Source organism: Larus michahellis, chromosome 1, assembly GCF_964199755.1.
Source record: "Larus michahellis chromosome 1, bLarMic1.1, whole genome shotgun sequence".
NCBI classification, from domain to species: Eukaryota; Metazoa; Chordata; class Aves; order Charadriiformes; family Laridae; genus Larus; species Larus michahellis.
Genome location: NC_133896.1, coordinates 200,851,448 through 200,867,999, shown reverse-complemented (window position 1 = coordinate 200,867,999; position 16,552 = coordinate 200,851,448). Strand labels below are relative to the sequence as shown.

The 16,552-nt window shown below is 36.3% G+C and overlaps 1 protein-coding gene across 2 annotated transcripts in view; it reads left to right on the top strand.

Annotated features, from left to right (window-relative positions):
• The window catches only part of NUP58 (nucleoporin 58), a 38,083-nt gene extending 22,676 nt beyond the window's left edge, over nt 1-15,407 (top strand). For both annotated transcript variants that reach the window (XM_074569025.1, XM_074569033.1), the window contains exons 13-16: nt 1,017-1,218; nt 7,163-7,261; nt 9,987-10,082; nt 13,317-15,407. In XM_074569025.1, the coding sequence (XP_074425126.1) occupies nt 1,017-1,218; nt 7,163-7,261; nt 9,987-10,082; nt 13,317-13,486 (567 nt within the window). In that variant the 3' untranslated portion in view covers nt 13,487-15,407. The remainder of the gene's footprint in view (nt 1-1,016; nt 1,219-7,162; nt 7,262-9,986; nt 10,083-13,316) is intronic.
• Nucleotides 15,408-16,552: the final 1,145 nt, after the last annotated feature.

Genomic DNA, 16,552 nt, shown 5'->3' with positions numbered 1-16,552 from the left:
ATATACTGAGCATGACATCACATGGCATGGAATGTCCCTTTGGTCATTTGGACTGTCTCTCCTCCCAACATTTTGTGCGCTCCCAGCCTACTCGCTGTCAGGGACTATGAGGAGCAGAAGAGGCCTTAACTGCTTAGCACCAATCAGAAACATCAGCACGCTATCAACATCACTTTCATCCCAAATCTAAAATATAGCACTATACCAGCTGCTAATAAGAAAGTTAACTCTATTCCAACTGAAACCATGACAAAGCCATTTATTCTTTTTATGTTACCTAAGATATCCATAGTTCCCTCATCTGTGACAGATAGAAATGGCTCATGATGAACAGGCCAAGCCAGGTGTTGCCACAGAAGGTGGGGTTTTGATAGGGTAAGCGGCATAGGCACAACACATTTGCGCTGCTGGTAAGTCTGAAGCAGAATGAGCTATTGCATTTGCTCTGCATTACATCATTGATGGAAAAGCATCAGAAACAAGAGTGAATTCTAAAATTCTAGTGGCTTCTTTGGCTTCATGCTAAGAAAGAAATGTAAGAGTGAAAGGAAGGAAAGAACACAGGTAACGGTGATAGGGGAGCAAAGGTAGACTCCATGCAGAAAGGGTAGCATTGAAGAAGAGTGTATTGTTTTCTGTTATGAGTAAGTAACGTGGCCATATTTTGCCTCTTAGGTCAGCTAGTACAGTGATACAAATGGAATTGTGCCGACTTATACCAGCTTTGAAAGATTTTGATACCATTCAGTATGTTAATCTGTTACGCTTGACTGCTTTCCAGAATTTAAGGAAAGGAGCCTGTTTTGGCTGTAGCTGATGCAAAACAATTCTCACCACTTCATAGCCTGACTAGATCCCTTCAGGTTGTGGGGTGGGGGGTGTTTTGGGTTTTTGGGGTTTTTTATGTTTGTTTTTAAGGAAATGTTATTTATAACTTAGTCTCTCTTTATCCTTATTAAGTTAAGGTTTTACATCAAATACACTGAACTAAAATGGCTTCCCCCCACCCCCTTCAGATGCTCAAAGACCAATACCTTGGCTACAGGAAAACCTTTCTGGGAGATGCCATGGATGTGTTTGAGGCAAGACGAACAGAAGCTAAGAAGTGGCAGAGCGCGCCACGTGTTACCACTGGACCGACCCCTTTCAGCAACATACCAAATGCAGCAGCCGTTGCGATGGCTGCAACACTTACTCAGCAGCAACAGCCTGCTACAGGTCTGAGTGCATTCAAGTTATAGATTATTAGTGTTACAACAATAGTAAACTTGTGTAAAATTTTCTATGAAGTCTTCCTTTGTGTTAGACTAAAATTTAAACGTTGTGATGAGCAAAGTTACTGATACATAGCCAATAGAAAAATGCAGGGTAGACTTAGCAATAATTATGCAACAGATACTTAATCTTGTGAATTTACTTGTATTAGTGGTATTTACTGTATTGTTCTAACTTACCCCTCGGAATGTGAGTCTCCATTCTTAAGTAACATCTCTGAATATACATAGCCTCTTTCCAGAATTGTATGGTTATAGTAAATTATTTCAAAGCAGTGAGGAGAGAATATCTAAATGCCTATTAACCTTTTTCTTATGTAAAATAATGCATTTTTATATAGCACTTTGGAACTGTAAAATGAAAATTGCTGTAGAACAGGAAGGATAGTGGAGCAAAAATCTGTAGAATAGGAGGATGGATGCCTGGCTTATTATTTTATAGCCAAGTCCTTTGTCAGGGTGATGTTGGAGCAGTTTTTGCTGGCCGTTATGCTGTTGCGAATAAATATTAGCAGAGTGAATCAGTGGTTCTGTGTGTGCACGTGTGTAAAAGGAAGACCAAAACAGAGGAAATGCGTGACCCACTGGTAATGAAGAATGGATATGTATGGCAAAGGAAATAACTTAAGGCACCTTAGTTGACGTTGTTACACTAACCAGCACTTCTCAGACGGATTCCTAAATGTAGAGAATTGAATTAAAATGTAATCGTATAACAGAAATAAGATAAATTCTATGTAATTTTACTTGGACATGGATATGTCTATGTCAGCAAATTATGAAAAGCGTAGTTAACTTCATTCTGCCATTTATTTTCTAAAAATGTTGTCATGGGTGTACTGAAAGTCATATTGGCACCTGTTCCGTGTCTTGTCTTAAACCATTCAAAATATGACTGTTGTTAATTAGAGACCTATGCAGCAACCACACTAAGTTTGACAAATTATTAGGCTGTCCTTGCCTTCTCAAAAATAAAAAAAAATATAATGTGCTTCCATCCCTGGCCCTTATAAACAGCAAGGAGATGGATTTAAAAAACAAATATGCCAAAATATTTTGAACACAACAAACAAAAAAAAGAAACATGAAATATTCCCGTCATAGACCACTGTTTTCCTGTTGCTGCTGTATTAATCCATGGAAATTCTCTTGAAGTGACATCTGCAAAAGAGTCTGGTTTTAAACACATTAAGTGTAATGTCACACTTCAGGGTTTTTAATATACATAGAAGTGTGGCTTGTGCAGCCTAATGTTGCCACAGTAGTTCCCTCTCCTTTCATCTTTCTCCTTGTCTTATTTTTTTTTTAATATTCCCCATAGTCATTACAGAATTAGTTGTGTCTGAAAGCCATATACTTGGGTTATCACATGTAAAGTTATACCTGCATTTTTTTGAATTGGGGTGAGGTATTTGAACTCTCCTCTTCCTAGTCCAGCTTCAAGAGAACTGCTAAGAACTTCAGTAAATTGATGCCACTTACGGCATGACTTCCTGAATATTCTCTTAGGAGTAGTGGAGAGTGGGGGGGGGAAGGCTGAATTGACCTGTACCAACACAACCTGAGGTAAGGTGACTTTATACCTTGAGGTATTTTGTAAGATTTTTGTAGCAAAAGGAGCAAATGGGAGTGTGTGTAGGTTGGGGTTTTTTTGGTGTTTTTTTGGTTGATTGTTTTGGTGGAGTATCTCAAAAGCCAAAAATGTGCCAATTACAGGAGTGGTGCAGATAGAACAAAGCCATTAACTTACATAACCAGCCAACAAAAGTAGACAACAACTTGTTTACTACTGATTGAGTTGAAATATTGTCATACTGCATGCAACTCACTTGAGGACCTGCAGAAATAGAGGTAGATTGATGTTTTGAGTGGCACTTCAAGAGTACTTAAAACTCTTAGAAAATAGGGTTAGATGGAACTTGAAGTCATCTGTTCTGTTCCCCTAGCTCAAAAGCAGGATTATTCAGGCCTGAACTGTTCCAGAGAGACCTTAAAGTCTTAAAAGCTTGCTAGAAAGGAAAACTTCACAGCTTTCCTAAATTACTGATTTCAGTGTGTGTCCCAACAACTTACCTGAAACTTCTTAGCTTCAGATTAAGGCTGCCACTTTTTGTCTTACTCTTTGTGGAAAAGGAAAAGAATCTATTCTTTCAGTTTTGCAGGAATCTTTAAATATTTAAAGACTGCCTCCTGTTCATTTCCTTTTCCTCGTTTGAGTTTTCAGATGGCCATTTGCTGCAGTAAAACTGCAAATGTTTACATGTTTTAACTTTTGTGTTATGTTGTTGTGAATTTGATAAACTATCTGCTAGAAGTTAAAATCATGCGTATTTCTTTTCAAGATCTAGATCCTGAAGAGCGGGATAGATGAGGGATGGTAGAAAGTTATGAGAGAAAAGATTATGAAATTAGGTGTATGTAAAGTGGGGGAAGGGAGTGTGTGTGTAATACCTGACATGCTGTTACTGTTCTTGAAGATAAGAATAAAACAAGAAAATTAATCTGGGCTTTAAAGCTTTTTGACTAAAATCTAATATATGGTACTCTAGTATTGTGGGATCAGGATGGTTAGTCTCTTTTTAAAAAAAAAATATTTAATGTTTACATGGTTACATCTATTTAATAAGATTAACTTAGTTACTCTTCTTTCTCTGAAAAAGATAAATAATAATTTATTTTAAACTTGTGTTCAGAAGTCAAAGGTTTAGTAGCTACATCTAAGCTGTGGGATCAGGGAATGTTTCCCCAGTTCCTGGGTGTAGGTGTGCACCCTATTTATGTTCTCTCCATATGCCAATATGTGTCTGGCTTCTATTGAAAGAAATAAAGCCAGTGGATCCCGGCCATATGGAAGAAAGGGAGCAAAGATGCACTCCACTGGTCTCCTGGGATGGATAATCAGGACACCGAGACTGTGGCGTGCACACTGAAGCACAATTTTTGTGCAGTTTTTTGAAGTAGAGTTATTAACATTATGCTTAAGTCTTGTCTGCACACAACCTTTCTCCCTAGTTTAGCACTCTTGCTCTGAGCACAGCTTTATTGGTAGCTGGTCATGCTTTTGTGCCGTAGCAACTAGAATTTTAACTGCTGCCTCACTAGCACCTTCCCCGAGCAGTCTTGAACAGCGTGGAAGTTAAAATGATGGTGGCTAGTCTACCTATTAACATTGATGGGACTAAAGTAAAAGATTTTAAAGGAAATTAAAGTTTAGTGAACTAAATGCGTGAGGCCGAAACTGATGTTTTTCTGATAAGACTAAGTTGTCTTAAAGAAATGCTTTTCTTCAAGCTCACCTTTCCTCCTCTAAAAATAAATAAAGTAGATACCCCCCCAACAGCTTAGTTACTCTCTCCTTAACTGATGGAGTGCAGAGTTAGTCAAAGCATTGTCGAGCTACTAGCATGCTTTGTTATGTTTTGACTTGGCTCGGTATGAAATTGAAGTGCTAATGGGAAAGGATACTGAAATCTTCATAGCACTTAAAACTTTTGTTGTGTCATTTGATATTAACCTTGGTTAAAATTAGTGTATTACTTTGTCAGACTTGGATCTAAGTTTGACACTAAATTTGTTCACTGTTAGGACCAGCTGTGATTTCCCAAAATTGCAGTGTCACTTTAGGAAATTTGGCTGACCTGTCTGGACTCTTTATAGTGGGCACTATTCATTAAACTGAAATGCTCTACAGGGCAAATATATAAAGTTTTAAAATGTCAAAATACTCATTATAAAGAATTTGTCTCGTACTTACAGTAGCCAGAAGTGCCAATTTTTTGCTAGTACTTTTGGCATCGAAGAATCTTTATTACTAGTTTTTTGCTATTGAAAACTATGTTTACTTACAAGAACTAGAAATAGCGATGAGGCCTTCAGAACATTATGGTACAAAATTAACAAATATCATGTGCTGTTGCTCAATGAGAAGCTTATTAGCCTAAGGCCTGAGATCCTGTTTTATATAATCTGAGATATTTTAGAATAATGTTTTTTACTGGCTCTAAAAAGCATATTGCATTTGGAAAAAGGCTTGGCTGGAGGACTGCAGTGTTTTGTTTTAAGGTTTTTGTTTTAAGGAGGCACTAACAGTGCCTCCTACTGGGATAGAAACCTGTGCACTTGAGAAGGAACTGGATATGTGGTTTTGGGTTTTCTTTTAGTTATTAGCTAACTAACTGACTTGTGTAGGCTTTTTTTTTTTCTTTTTATTGATAACAATTGTCTTATTTTTAAGGAGCTGCTAGGTAGATGTATCAGTATTTAAACTGGATGTAAAGAAGTTTAGTTTGAAATTTATGTGAAAATTTGTAATTACAACATCTGGTATATTTTTTTTTAGTTGAAAAAATAGCTTGGGTTTCGCAACTATTCCCTGCTAAGCAGAGACTGAAAGCTAACAACTTTAGATGCCCTTAAAATTTAGTTTAACACTACTTTGAGTATACAGATGTCATTCAGCTTGGATCACAAGAATTTTGTGTTCCTAGCAAGAAATGTTACTTTTCGATATACAGTGCCTTTCACTTGATTCAAAATGATTTTCTGTTTAAATCTTCAAATACTGAAATGATTTTAAAAGCTTCAAATAGCTAGGTTTTAAAACTCTAGATAAATATTAGTAATGGGAAACTTCATAGTACACAGGAAGAAATTTTGAATGAAAATAAGCCCAAATGTGATAATGGTTTAGGAAAAAGACTGAAATCATTTGAGCTTTACAGTAACATATAAATAAAACATCACTTTCACAGATAGCCTTCTCCATCTTTGAACATACTTTATGTACTCTATCTTGAGGAAAGGTGTGAATGCCTGTGGATTAAGAGTTTGGCACTGTATTTTATCTTCAATGGTTAAACTTTTTAACTAGTGCACTGAAAACTGTTTGAAAAAGACAGGAATATAAGATTGTACTGTGAAAACTGTCAAAATATATTAATTATTTATCAGAATTAATTATTTTAAAATGTGTTAGTAATGGGCTAGCAAGTTGATTCTTTATTCCCCAAGGTTAAGGAAAAAAAAAAAAGGAACTGAGGCTGTAAATTTTATCTTGGCAGACTGAAAATGTTTTTTGACAGTCCTGCATCCTAGTGTGAATACGCAGGGGAAGTACTGTCAACTTTTTTAAATTATGGGACAAACTCTGACTTTGAAATTTTGAATGTATCTAATTCATTAAGGTACACAGTACTGTGCCTTTTGTAAATGTTTATTTAAACAGGTGGTTTGACTAGTTTACCTTATTGAATGGTGTTATGTAGCAGAGCTTAACAGAACTCAGTTATCACTTGTGTGGAAAAGAATTGAATTGTCATGTTATTGTGTAATTGACTTGCTTAAAAATGAACAATAAATTTAATAAAATAAAGTCATTGTCTTGTTTTTTATCTTAGTGTTCTGTTTAAATTTGGATGGAATACTTGAGTAGTTTTGAAGATTCCTGTTTATTAAATAAATTAACTTTTGGTAATATAGTTTTAGTTACATTAGTGTCAGTTCTTATGTTTTTAATTTGAAGGTTTTATATTCTGAGTTCATTAATACAGGTGACAAAATTTTACCTATGAGTTCTCTCAAGGTTTTGATTAATGTTTTAAAGTTTAAGGTGAGACTGGTTAACTTTTAAAAATACTAAATGACATTATTATCATATTATCAGCTTTGACTAGTTTCACCTATTACAATCAGTGTTTTCTTAGATTTTTACCAGGTGGACGTAGAGGCAGACAGTTAAGTGAGGAATTTTGATGAGGTAAAGTTTGGGATCTTAATGGGATTTGTTGAAAGCAATGATGTTCACATTATCAAATACTTGAATAAATAAATAAAGGACCTCTTTACTATGAAAGAGTAAGGCAAGTTTGTTCTCATTTTTTTTATACCAGGGCCACAGCCATCTCTGGGAGTTAGTTTTGGAACGCCATTCGGCTCAGGTATTGGCACTGGCTTGCAATCAAGTGGCTTAGGTTCTTCAAGCCTTGGAGGTACACTTTAACTTTTCTAATCTTTCATTGAATTATTATACCGCACATCTGAATCTCTTGCAAACCTTTAACTCCACTAAGAGGATGATCTGTTTCAGGGAAAGACCTTACAATTTGGCAGTCGGCGCTTTCCAAACTCCTTCATGTTATACAGAAGGAGTTGCTAAGGCTAACAGTAAGGCTAAAAAGCCATTGTAGTTAAAACCCAGGATGAACAAGATGAAGTAATCTCATAGAAGTTCTGTTCTTAAAGCTAGGGAAGTACATCAAGTATGTCCTTTTGTAACAACTTGACTTTAATTTTACATGTATGAACGTTAGGCACCTGAGACGTTGAATCACGCTGTAGCTAACCCACAGAAGTTTTTCACCTGTATATACAACCGTTAACTATAGGGACCCATTTCTGCTTGGGTTAAGATAAGAATAAACGCTTAAAAGTTACTACAGTTCTGGAATCCTGCTTGCTGCAACATGTTTGCTTTAGCTGTCATTCTGTCCCTCAGTGCTGAGGTGGAAAAAAAAATAAAAGTACACCCTCAAGCTGAAAAAGCAACATTTGAAAGCAAGGGAAAAATACTTATCAAAATGTTAATAGTGCCGGTGGGGTATATATTCCAAGAGGACACATGACTGTGAAAGAGTAGGTGGTAATAAAAAAAAGTATAAGATTCATGTAGACACTTTCATTTAAACGTAATGAATTCTCAGTAGTAGAAGAACTACAAGAACTACAAGTAGAATCTAAGTGACTAGTAGAATCTAATCTGCATGTGAATTTCCCATCTATATAGGTCAGGGGTTCCTGCAGTGCAAGTCAAAAGACACTAGTGTCCTCTGAAGCTTTTGTATGAGATCTGCAAAGAAAATGGTTACATCTGCTGAGCGCAAACATAATGTGCTGTGGGTTTTCTTGTTACATCTTCTGTTCTCTGCAGCCTCAGTCCGCATCCCTACATTTTGCCTCTTAATGAGCCAAACATGTGAATCAGTGTTGTAATATATTTAAGATAATTAAACATCATTCAGTTTGGAAAGATGATGTAACTTGAATGTTACATCCGTTTTACCATAAATTATCTTGAAATTATGCTTAAATCTGCCAATGTCGTTTCTCATCAGATTTTAAGCTTTTTCAGATAAAAGAAAGTCTGTGCGCTAAAACAGGAAAAATAACTGAGAATAGCAGGCTAAAAAGAAAGTACTTGTGAATTACCAGGTCGTTCCCATGATGCTTTAAATGCCTTTTAAAAAAAACAAACCACCAAAAAAAAAAAAAAACCAACAAAAAACACTGTAAAACTCTTCCTTTTCAACCAAAGAGGTTGTAGACTAAAGATTATTTATATATGTTCACCAATTCTGCCAATGTAAATGAAAGAACATTTTCTGAAACAAATTAGCAGGATGAATGCTTAAGATTTTCTTAAGGTTTTTTTTTTTGAACAGGACAATTTTTAATGTGTACTTTTGAAACATCATTTTAATTGGTTGCTCTTTTTCCATGATAAATATTCTGTGAATTTTGTCAGTGATAACCATAGATGCTTTAGCACTTAAGTATATGAGGTATGTAGCATATAGATCCTATGCTTCATTAAATATTTGCAGACGCCTTGTCTGACTATTGGTAATTAATTTCAAACTAGATAGGACAGAAGAGTGTATCATTTAGATAAACCATCTTACATTCATTACATTAAAACTTACTTGATTTTAAAATTGCAGATAACTAGAGAACACTGCTTCAGATCATGTGTTTAGTCCTTATTAGCTTTAAAATCTAAAAATTATTTCTGTAAAGGAATTAAAGGCTCAATTTGCAGTAAAATACTAGTATTTTCCCTGACACTTGAAACTTAAGATGGGGGCATAATAACATCAAATACAAATACTGTTCTCTTTTTACAAACCTCTCGAGACGGCCAAAATCAGAGAATTTCTTTCTCTCTCTCCTTTTGTCTGGTTTCCATCTCAAACTGCAAGCATCAACTTACTTTTCCTTTGAAGTGATCTCATATTAATAACACGATTTGAAATCTTGAAATATTTATATTATGAAATTATAAATGTCAATTACAAAATTTACATAATGAGTTTTATTACAGCTATATGTTTATGGCTGCCCTTTATATTATGATTTTTCCCATTAAGTATTGTGAAATTCTTTTTCTATTCTATATTTAACCTATTTTGTGGTTTCCTAGGTAAAGCTGATCCCAAATAACCTGGGGGGCACGACGACTCTAAAATAAGCCCAATGTAAACTCAAGAAAATGTTTACCCTGTTTTAAGCATAGAGAATTTTTCTTTTAGAGTTGTGGATGAAGATTGCGGCTTTCTGCAATAGAAGTCATAGAACTTATGTCTGAATTTTCTTAGTTTTGGCCCATTTGGTTACCGTTTTCTTGCCAGTTTAACAGCAATTCAATAGCAATTTTGTAAACTCTGATAGATTGCTTCACCTGTTTTTATAGCTTTTCCCTTTACTCAGTTTGTATTTTGAAGGAAGTATTTTTCTCCAACGCTTTCCTGTTTGCATTGTTTTCTTAATGCAATACTGAGTTGAGAATAAAATACTTGAGTCAATAATCTTCAGAATATTTGTTTACCAAATAATGCTTAGAATTATGTTTGGTTTGAGAATAATCACCCCAAACATATGTGTCTTTAATCGCTGTGTCTGTAATTTTTTTGTTGTATGTCTTTACTGTTATTCTACTAGGATTTGGAAGTAGCTCTGCCTTTGGAAGTAGTGCCACAGGAGCATCATCGTTTGGGTTTGGAACTACAAGTAAGCCATCAGGAAGTCTAAGTGCAGGTTGGTTTGTTTCTCTTAAATTCCAGTTTGTCTTAAACTTACTTTGTTACAATCAAACTGCTGCACTTGGTGTAAGAAAGCTACTGAAACAAAGTGTTTACATGTGTATATAACCATTAAAGTAGCTATTTACTTGCTGGATACACATTTTCAGAGGAGTTTTTAGGTTCTGTTAAAGGTCTCCTGGGTAGACAGCACTGAGTGAGCATTAATGTTTTCTGTTTGATGGTGTCTGTCTAGTCAGGAGGCGAAACAGGAGATCAGGTGCACCCGATTGGATCAGATGCAGTCCGAGGCACAGAAGTGCAGTTACTACTTGAAGGCATAGGCTATAGTTAGTGAGCTATTGACATTAGTGTAGAAATTTGTGACAAATATACCAGTAATTCGACTTCCTGTATTTACAAATAAAGTTGAAATTATTTTTTAAAAGCTTAGAAGGTTTCTTTAACGCTGTTTTTCTTATCCTTTCTATCTGAATAATAAGTTATAGGTGTTGTATCTCTGGAATATATGCATGATTCAATGTGTTAACTACTTTGAAAACATTTCTGTGGCAATTCAACTACTCAGTACTCATTTCACTTTTTTTGGTTTAATTTTGTTGGTGGTGAGAAAATGAAAATATGGATGCAGTTGCTCCTTAACTTAGACGTCTGAAATCTTAGTCACTTCTATAGCTTGCATCTCTATTCACTTTTTCAACAGGAATTTGGTTTTGAGGCAAATAGCTTCCTATAGTCTGTCTTACAGACATAAAAAAAAAAATAGAATACTGTTACAGGGAGGTGTGTACCTCATGTTTGGCTTACGTCTCTAAAGGGCTGACTGAAGCGGAGAGGTAAAAGCCCAATGAATAAAGTGTACTCTAAGGCCCTTCAGGGAGATGCTAGGTCTATGCCCTGGAAGGGCAGGTTGTTGTTTACTTTCTGAAAATAGTTGTTTACACATAGGTGATACTAATTGTCGATCACATTGTAGCTATGGTTCAAGACTTTGGGACTCTTCCCTTCAGAACAGAGCCATTCTGTGACTGATTCTCTTCCCTTGCAACAGGAATGAGACTGAATATATACCTTGTTCAAGGCTCTCTCCTGAAGATTTTTCATTTGAGTATTCTGCTTTAGGGTTTGGTTTACTTTTAAGAAAAAAAACTTCATAGCATGGCCTTGTTATGCTGCCATGACGGGACAAAGCCATTTAGATGAATTTCCCTTCTGCCTTTCTATGCTTTTGTGGCTGCCCTAAAAAGGCACCTCTGGCATAACAGCTATTACTTTCAAAGTTATATCTAAACTAACAAGCATGTTCTCAGTCTTCTATCACACAGTTCATGCATCTCTTTCTTATTCTAACATTACTCATATAAAGCTCAGGCTGCCTTCCCTGCATGCTTCAAAATAATCCCTGTATCTAGAAGCTGCTAGGTGGCGGTACTTCATGAACACTTTACCCTTGCCTACTGAACTCCTGACACTATAAATGGCATACAGCTTTATTATGAATGGCATTCAGGATGTTTTCTATAGGAGGCAATGCTTACCTGTTATCTCAGATACATACTTGAAGTGAAAATGCAACTCACCAAGAATAGTTTTGATTATCAAAGATTTTTTTCATTCATGAGACTCCCTGATGAAGAACAAGCTTATTCTTCTAAAAATCTTGCTTGGGATTCAGAGTTAGCAGGGAAATGGAGGAATAGTTGCATCTGCTTCACCCCTTACATCCTAGGATGAGAGACAAATTAGTCCACAAAATTTAGACAAGACCCAAACGAACAATGTCATTGGTCATATGCTAGATCTGCACGCTCAGTACATTAACAATGAGTTCTGCACAGGCAGCTGCATGTTGAAGCTCTGCAGTTACTGGAATGTAGCTAATGGGGGATTTTTTTTTTTTGTCAAGATGAGGTAGTGTGTAACCCAGGTGCGGAAATTGCAGGAGGAAGAGTTTCACGTTATGTTTTGAAGTAGTTCTTGATGCAAAGCATCAGTAACAAGTGAGAGAACAGAAGACATCAGGCTTGTGAGAGCCACTTTGCGATTCCTGTGAGACGAGCAGTTGGGGTTTTTATTTCTGTGCTTCAAAAATATTTAGGTATTGAGTTGAAAATACTGACATGATCAAAGGATTGCTTTAACTGTCTATTAGAGAACTAACAAAACTGTGTGAAGTAATGCATATTGAGAATATACCTTTTTTGCTTGTGAACCAGTCCCACTTGTTCTTAATATTTTAATTGTTTACAGGTGCAACTTGTATGAAACTATTTGTTAGGATTTTAACTTGCTCATGTCATACTTGTTATTTTGTATGATTGGCTACCTTATTCGGCTTCTTGAGAGAATAGAAAGTGGAGTTTGGAAGTTCTGCTTTGTATTATCTAAGATCTGAGAAATTTCTAGCACTCTCTAATAGTTTCAATTATTATCCAAAGTGGTTGTGCATAACTGATGTAAATTCACAAAAGAAAGTAAAATGAGTTGGTATTACCATTGCTGAAAACTGTAGGCAGATTTTCTTCAACTGACCTTGTTTTATAGCTGAACCAAATGTTCAATTTGTTTACCTTGATAGAAGAGGGGTGGGGGAGTTAAAATAGCACAATTGGCTCACCTAGTCACGCAGTTTTTCCAAAGCTTTGTTTTCAGTGCTGCTTTTTGGTTTAAGTCATAGAAGGTGGGTTTTTTTAAATATCAAGAATTTGGCAAGAATTTTGAGCCTTTTCTGCCTCTCATTTAAGGCACGGTCATTGCCACGTACGTTATAATGATAGGCAAAGGTAGCCTGGTTGGTAAGGCACAAGGCTGGGAGCTCTGACTCCAGCTTTGCCACCTGCCTGCTGTGTGAGTGGGGCCGTGTTCCGTGTGTACTTCTGCCTTCCCTCCCACCCTACGTACGCATTATGTGTTTACACTGAGAACTTGAGGAGTTATGGTTCAGTGGGTCTTTTGGGTGCTACTGTTGTATGGTGAATGGTATAATAGATTAGTTATTTAGGATGTAATTGTTTACAATCACTGAGGTAGACTGTGTTCGTGCTGTAATGTCCAAGTTGCCATAGCAAGTCCAAGTGTGTTAGCAATGTGGCATACTGCTGTAGATCCACGAGTATAAAGTATTACAAATATTGGTAATGAAGTGACTGGTGTTCATAACTCCAAGGAGAACAAACTTGCAATCCTGATATAACTTAACGTTTTAAAATATTTTTCCCTCCCTCATAAGGCTTTGGCAGCTCGACTACATCTGGGTTTAACTTCAGCAATCCCGGCATCACAGCATCAGCTGGCCTGACGTTCGGGGTGTCTAATCCTGCCTCTGCAGGCTTTGGGACAGGAGGGCAACTTCTTCAGCTGAAGAAACCTCCAGCTGGAAACAAGCGAGGGAAAAGATAGGCACCCCTTTTAGGGAAGCGGAAGTGAATCAACTTTGTTCATCTGAAAAGTCTATTTTTCTAGATTGATGCATTAATTAAATTGCATCCCAGGAGATTTATAAAAATTTTGCTACTTTTCCCTAGTCTGAAGTACAAAATGAAAAATCATATTGAACAGCTATTTTCTTGTGAATAGAAACTCGTTTATGTATTTTTATTTTTGGCCCTAGTTTTAGAAATGTTCTATACTGCATTATTATTAAAGAATCTTGTAAAACCATCTATTTAACCTAATGTTAGTAGCAGAATATTTTTTGTTAATAAGCTTTATACCATATGAATATATGCATATTTGTTTTTTTGTACAGATAAAATATATTCTAGTACAAATACTAGAGTTCATATCTTCTGTTCCTGGATATGGCCTTTAAATCTACTTCAGGGTGTTTTTGTGTATATGGATGTAAATATATACAGTACAGTGCACACATCTGTGTGTATGTATGTGTATATATATATGTATAAAATACAGATGTGCAAACCTTGCCCCTTAGACAGGTCTCCTTTTCCTTGTGTGTTCTGTTTCTCCATGTTGCCCTGTGGTCCCATATCTTGATGTTCCTAGGAACTTCAGATAGTGGGTCCTGGGCTATGTCATCATTGCTTTTTGTGTTTTGTTGTTTTAGACCAGCTGAAAATACAGTGTTTACTATTTCATAAAGTTTGGTAAATAGTGAATAGTAGCTGGATTTTTTTAAAAACCTTTTTTGGACCCATTTAGCAGCCAACTCTAAAGAAGAACCTGAGATTTTGACACAGACATTTCAGCATTACCTAATGCTCCCAAACTGGTTTTGTTTTCCCTCCTGAGCTGAACAGTAGGGCGTTGCAGGGTTTCAGCTGAAAGCTCAGGATGCCATAAGGTCTGTGTGCAAGCGGAGAGTTGTCGGGCTGGATGAGCTTTTCCCTGCAACTGGGGGAGATAGGATATGCTATTCTAATGAAAACCCGAATTAGCTGTTATAAAACAGAGTTGATTCAGGAGCTTCTCATCAGCGCCACTAGCATTGACTTTAAAAGCAGTTGCGTATCTGCTTTCAATACGAGGTATAGAGTACAATAAGTTGCTGCTAAAGAGTGGAGGAGGAAGATGATGTAATTTGAAGGTTACAGCTATTGCAACAGTAATTAATGAATCTTGCATATTACAACATCATAGCTTGTTGTGCTGCATTTCCAATTCGGTGTGCGCTAGAAATAGCTGGGAAAACATCTTAAGGAGATGAGATGAATGATAGATCAATTGAATCTTAGCAAATAAAGATGTGGGTTGAAGTGTGAACGTGGAGCTTTGGAGCTGAGTTGCTTTTTAGGTAGATAATGTTTTGTATATAACATGCATCAAATGAATATTCACAATCATTTTCACAAAAGCACCTTTTTTTCTAAAACAGTTACAGTGCATAAGATTTTTCTAGTACCAGGTCATTTGCTTTCTATTGTTAAAGTGTTATTACCATTTTGTATGTTTTGGAAACGTCTGCATTCAGCGGTGATTATTCTTTGACAAATGTTCAGTTTGTCACTTGATCTGATATAATTAAGGGAAACTGAGCACAGAATTCTTCACTTTTGTACTTGTATGGTGTTGCATCCTTGTGAGCAGTCTCTTATGAAGGGATATAATGTGGTTTTTTTATGTCTCAGAAAAATAAAGCTTACAGTTTATTTTGATTTCAGCCTTTTTTTAAACTTTTATTGGGCTGCAGTCAGAACCGTAATGTTTGTATTCCTTTGTTATTGCTTTTTTTAATAGTTAATATGTTAAACCACTGGACTCTCTTGTAATGTATTAATTTGTGAAACTAATTCTAAATGTGTACTGTTTGTCCATATGTGCAACTTACCATTGTGCAAACAATAAAACAGTAATGCTGTGATCCTTGTAATACATATTTGCCTGTTTGAAAGGAGAAACAAAAACATCATCGGCTGATATGTAGAATTGTTTTTCCTAGAATTTATATGGTGTAAAATTGTTCTTGCTGAAGTTAGAGCCTTGATCTCTGGATTGAAAGGGGGGGTGTGGGTTTGTCTAGAATCTCTTCACGAGGCGCTGTATAAACCTGGATCGTGCTGTAGCGTGGCACAGCACTAGGTATGGCTTTGGAAATTCGAAAGCAGTCTGAGCCTCCTGGGTACCTGTGTTCTGCTTCTTTTCACGTTAAGGTAACAGTTAGGTCCTTAATTAAGCCTAAGTGAAAAAGTGATTGTGTAATAGAATAATCACATGCTGGAGTACAAACTAAAGTCAAAATGGGATTTGAAATGATTACGTTCCCAGAATATTACTTGGATGGTTGAATTTAACCGTGATTTTCAGGGATCAGCATTGTATACGCTGTTTCAAGTGATTTGGTTTTTTGTTTTGTGGGGTTTTTTTCCAATTTAAAGATACATAATATAAGTAGAGGGCAAACTACAAGTACATTCAAGGTGTGGCCTCTACAAGTCATGTTAAGAAGCTGACCTGTACTTAAGCACCATGAAATTAAATCAAGTTTAGATAATTTGCTCTGTAAAAAAAGAAAAATATGTACTGGAGGAAAGTTAAAGTCACATATGAAGGATGTGCTTGTCTATTAGTTTGCACCTTGTACAGCTGTGGTTTAAACTTACTTATGTGATCTCTTTCTTTTGCCAGAAATACCTTATTGTTCCCCCGCCTTCTCACTACAGTTAACGTGGCAGGAGGTGTGATGGAGTTATGCCTTAGATTGCCTTGCGTCATCAACCTCTTCTTGGTCCAGCGTCTCAAAACTTCCGTTATGTTCACATTTGTCTCTGTTCCTGACATGCTGGCTAGCTAGATACTACCACACTTATTTACTGCTTTCTTGCAGCCTGGGAGGGAGGAGGTGAGAGGGAGGAGGTTGAAATAAGGTGGAGGTGGATAGAATTTGTGCATCTTCCTCAGCAAGGGCCTCTGAAATCCAAACCCAGCTACACCCCCTCCATCTACATATTCATAACGTAACTGCATTTTGGACCTTAACTGTTTTTATAGCATCATTTTTTAAAATGA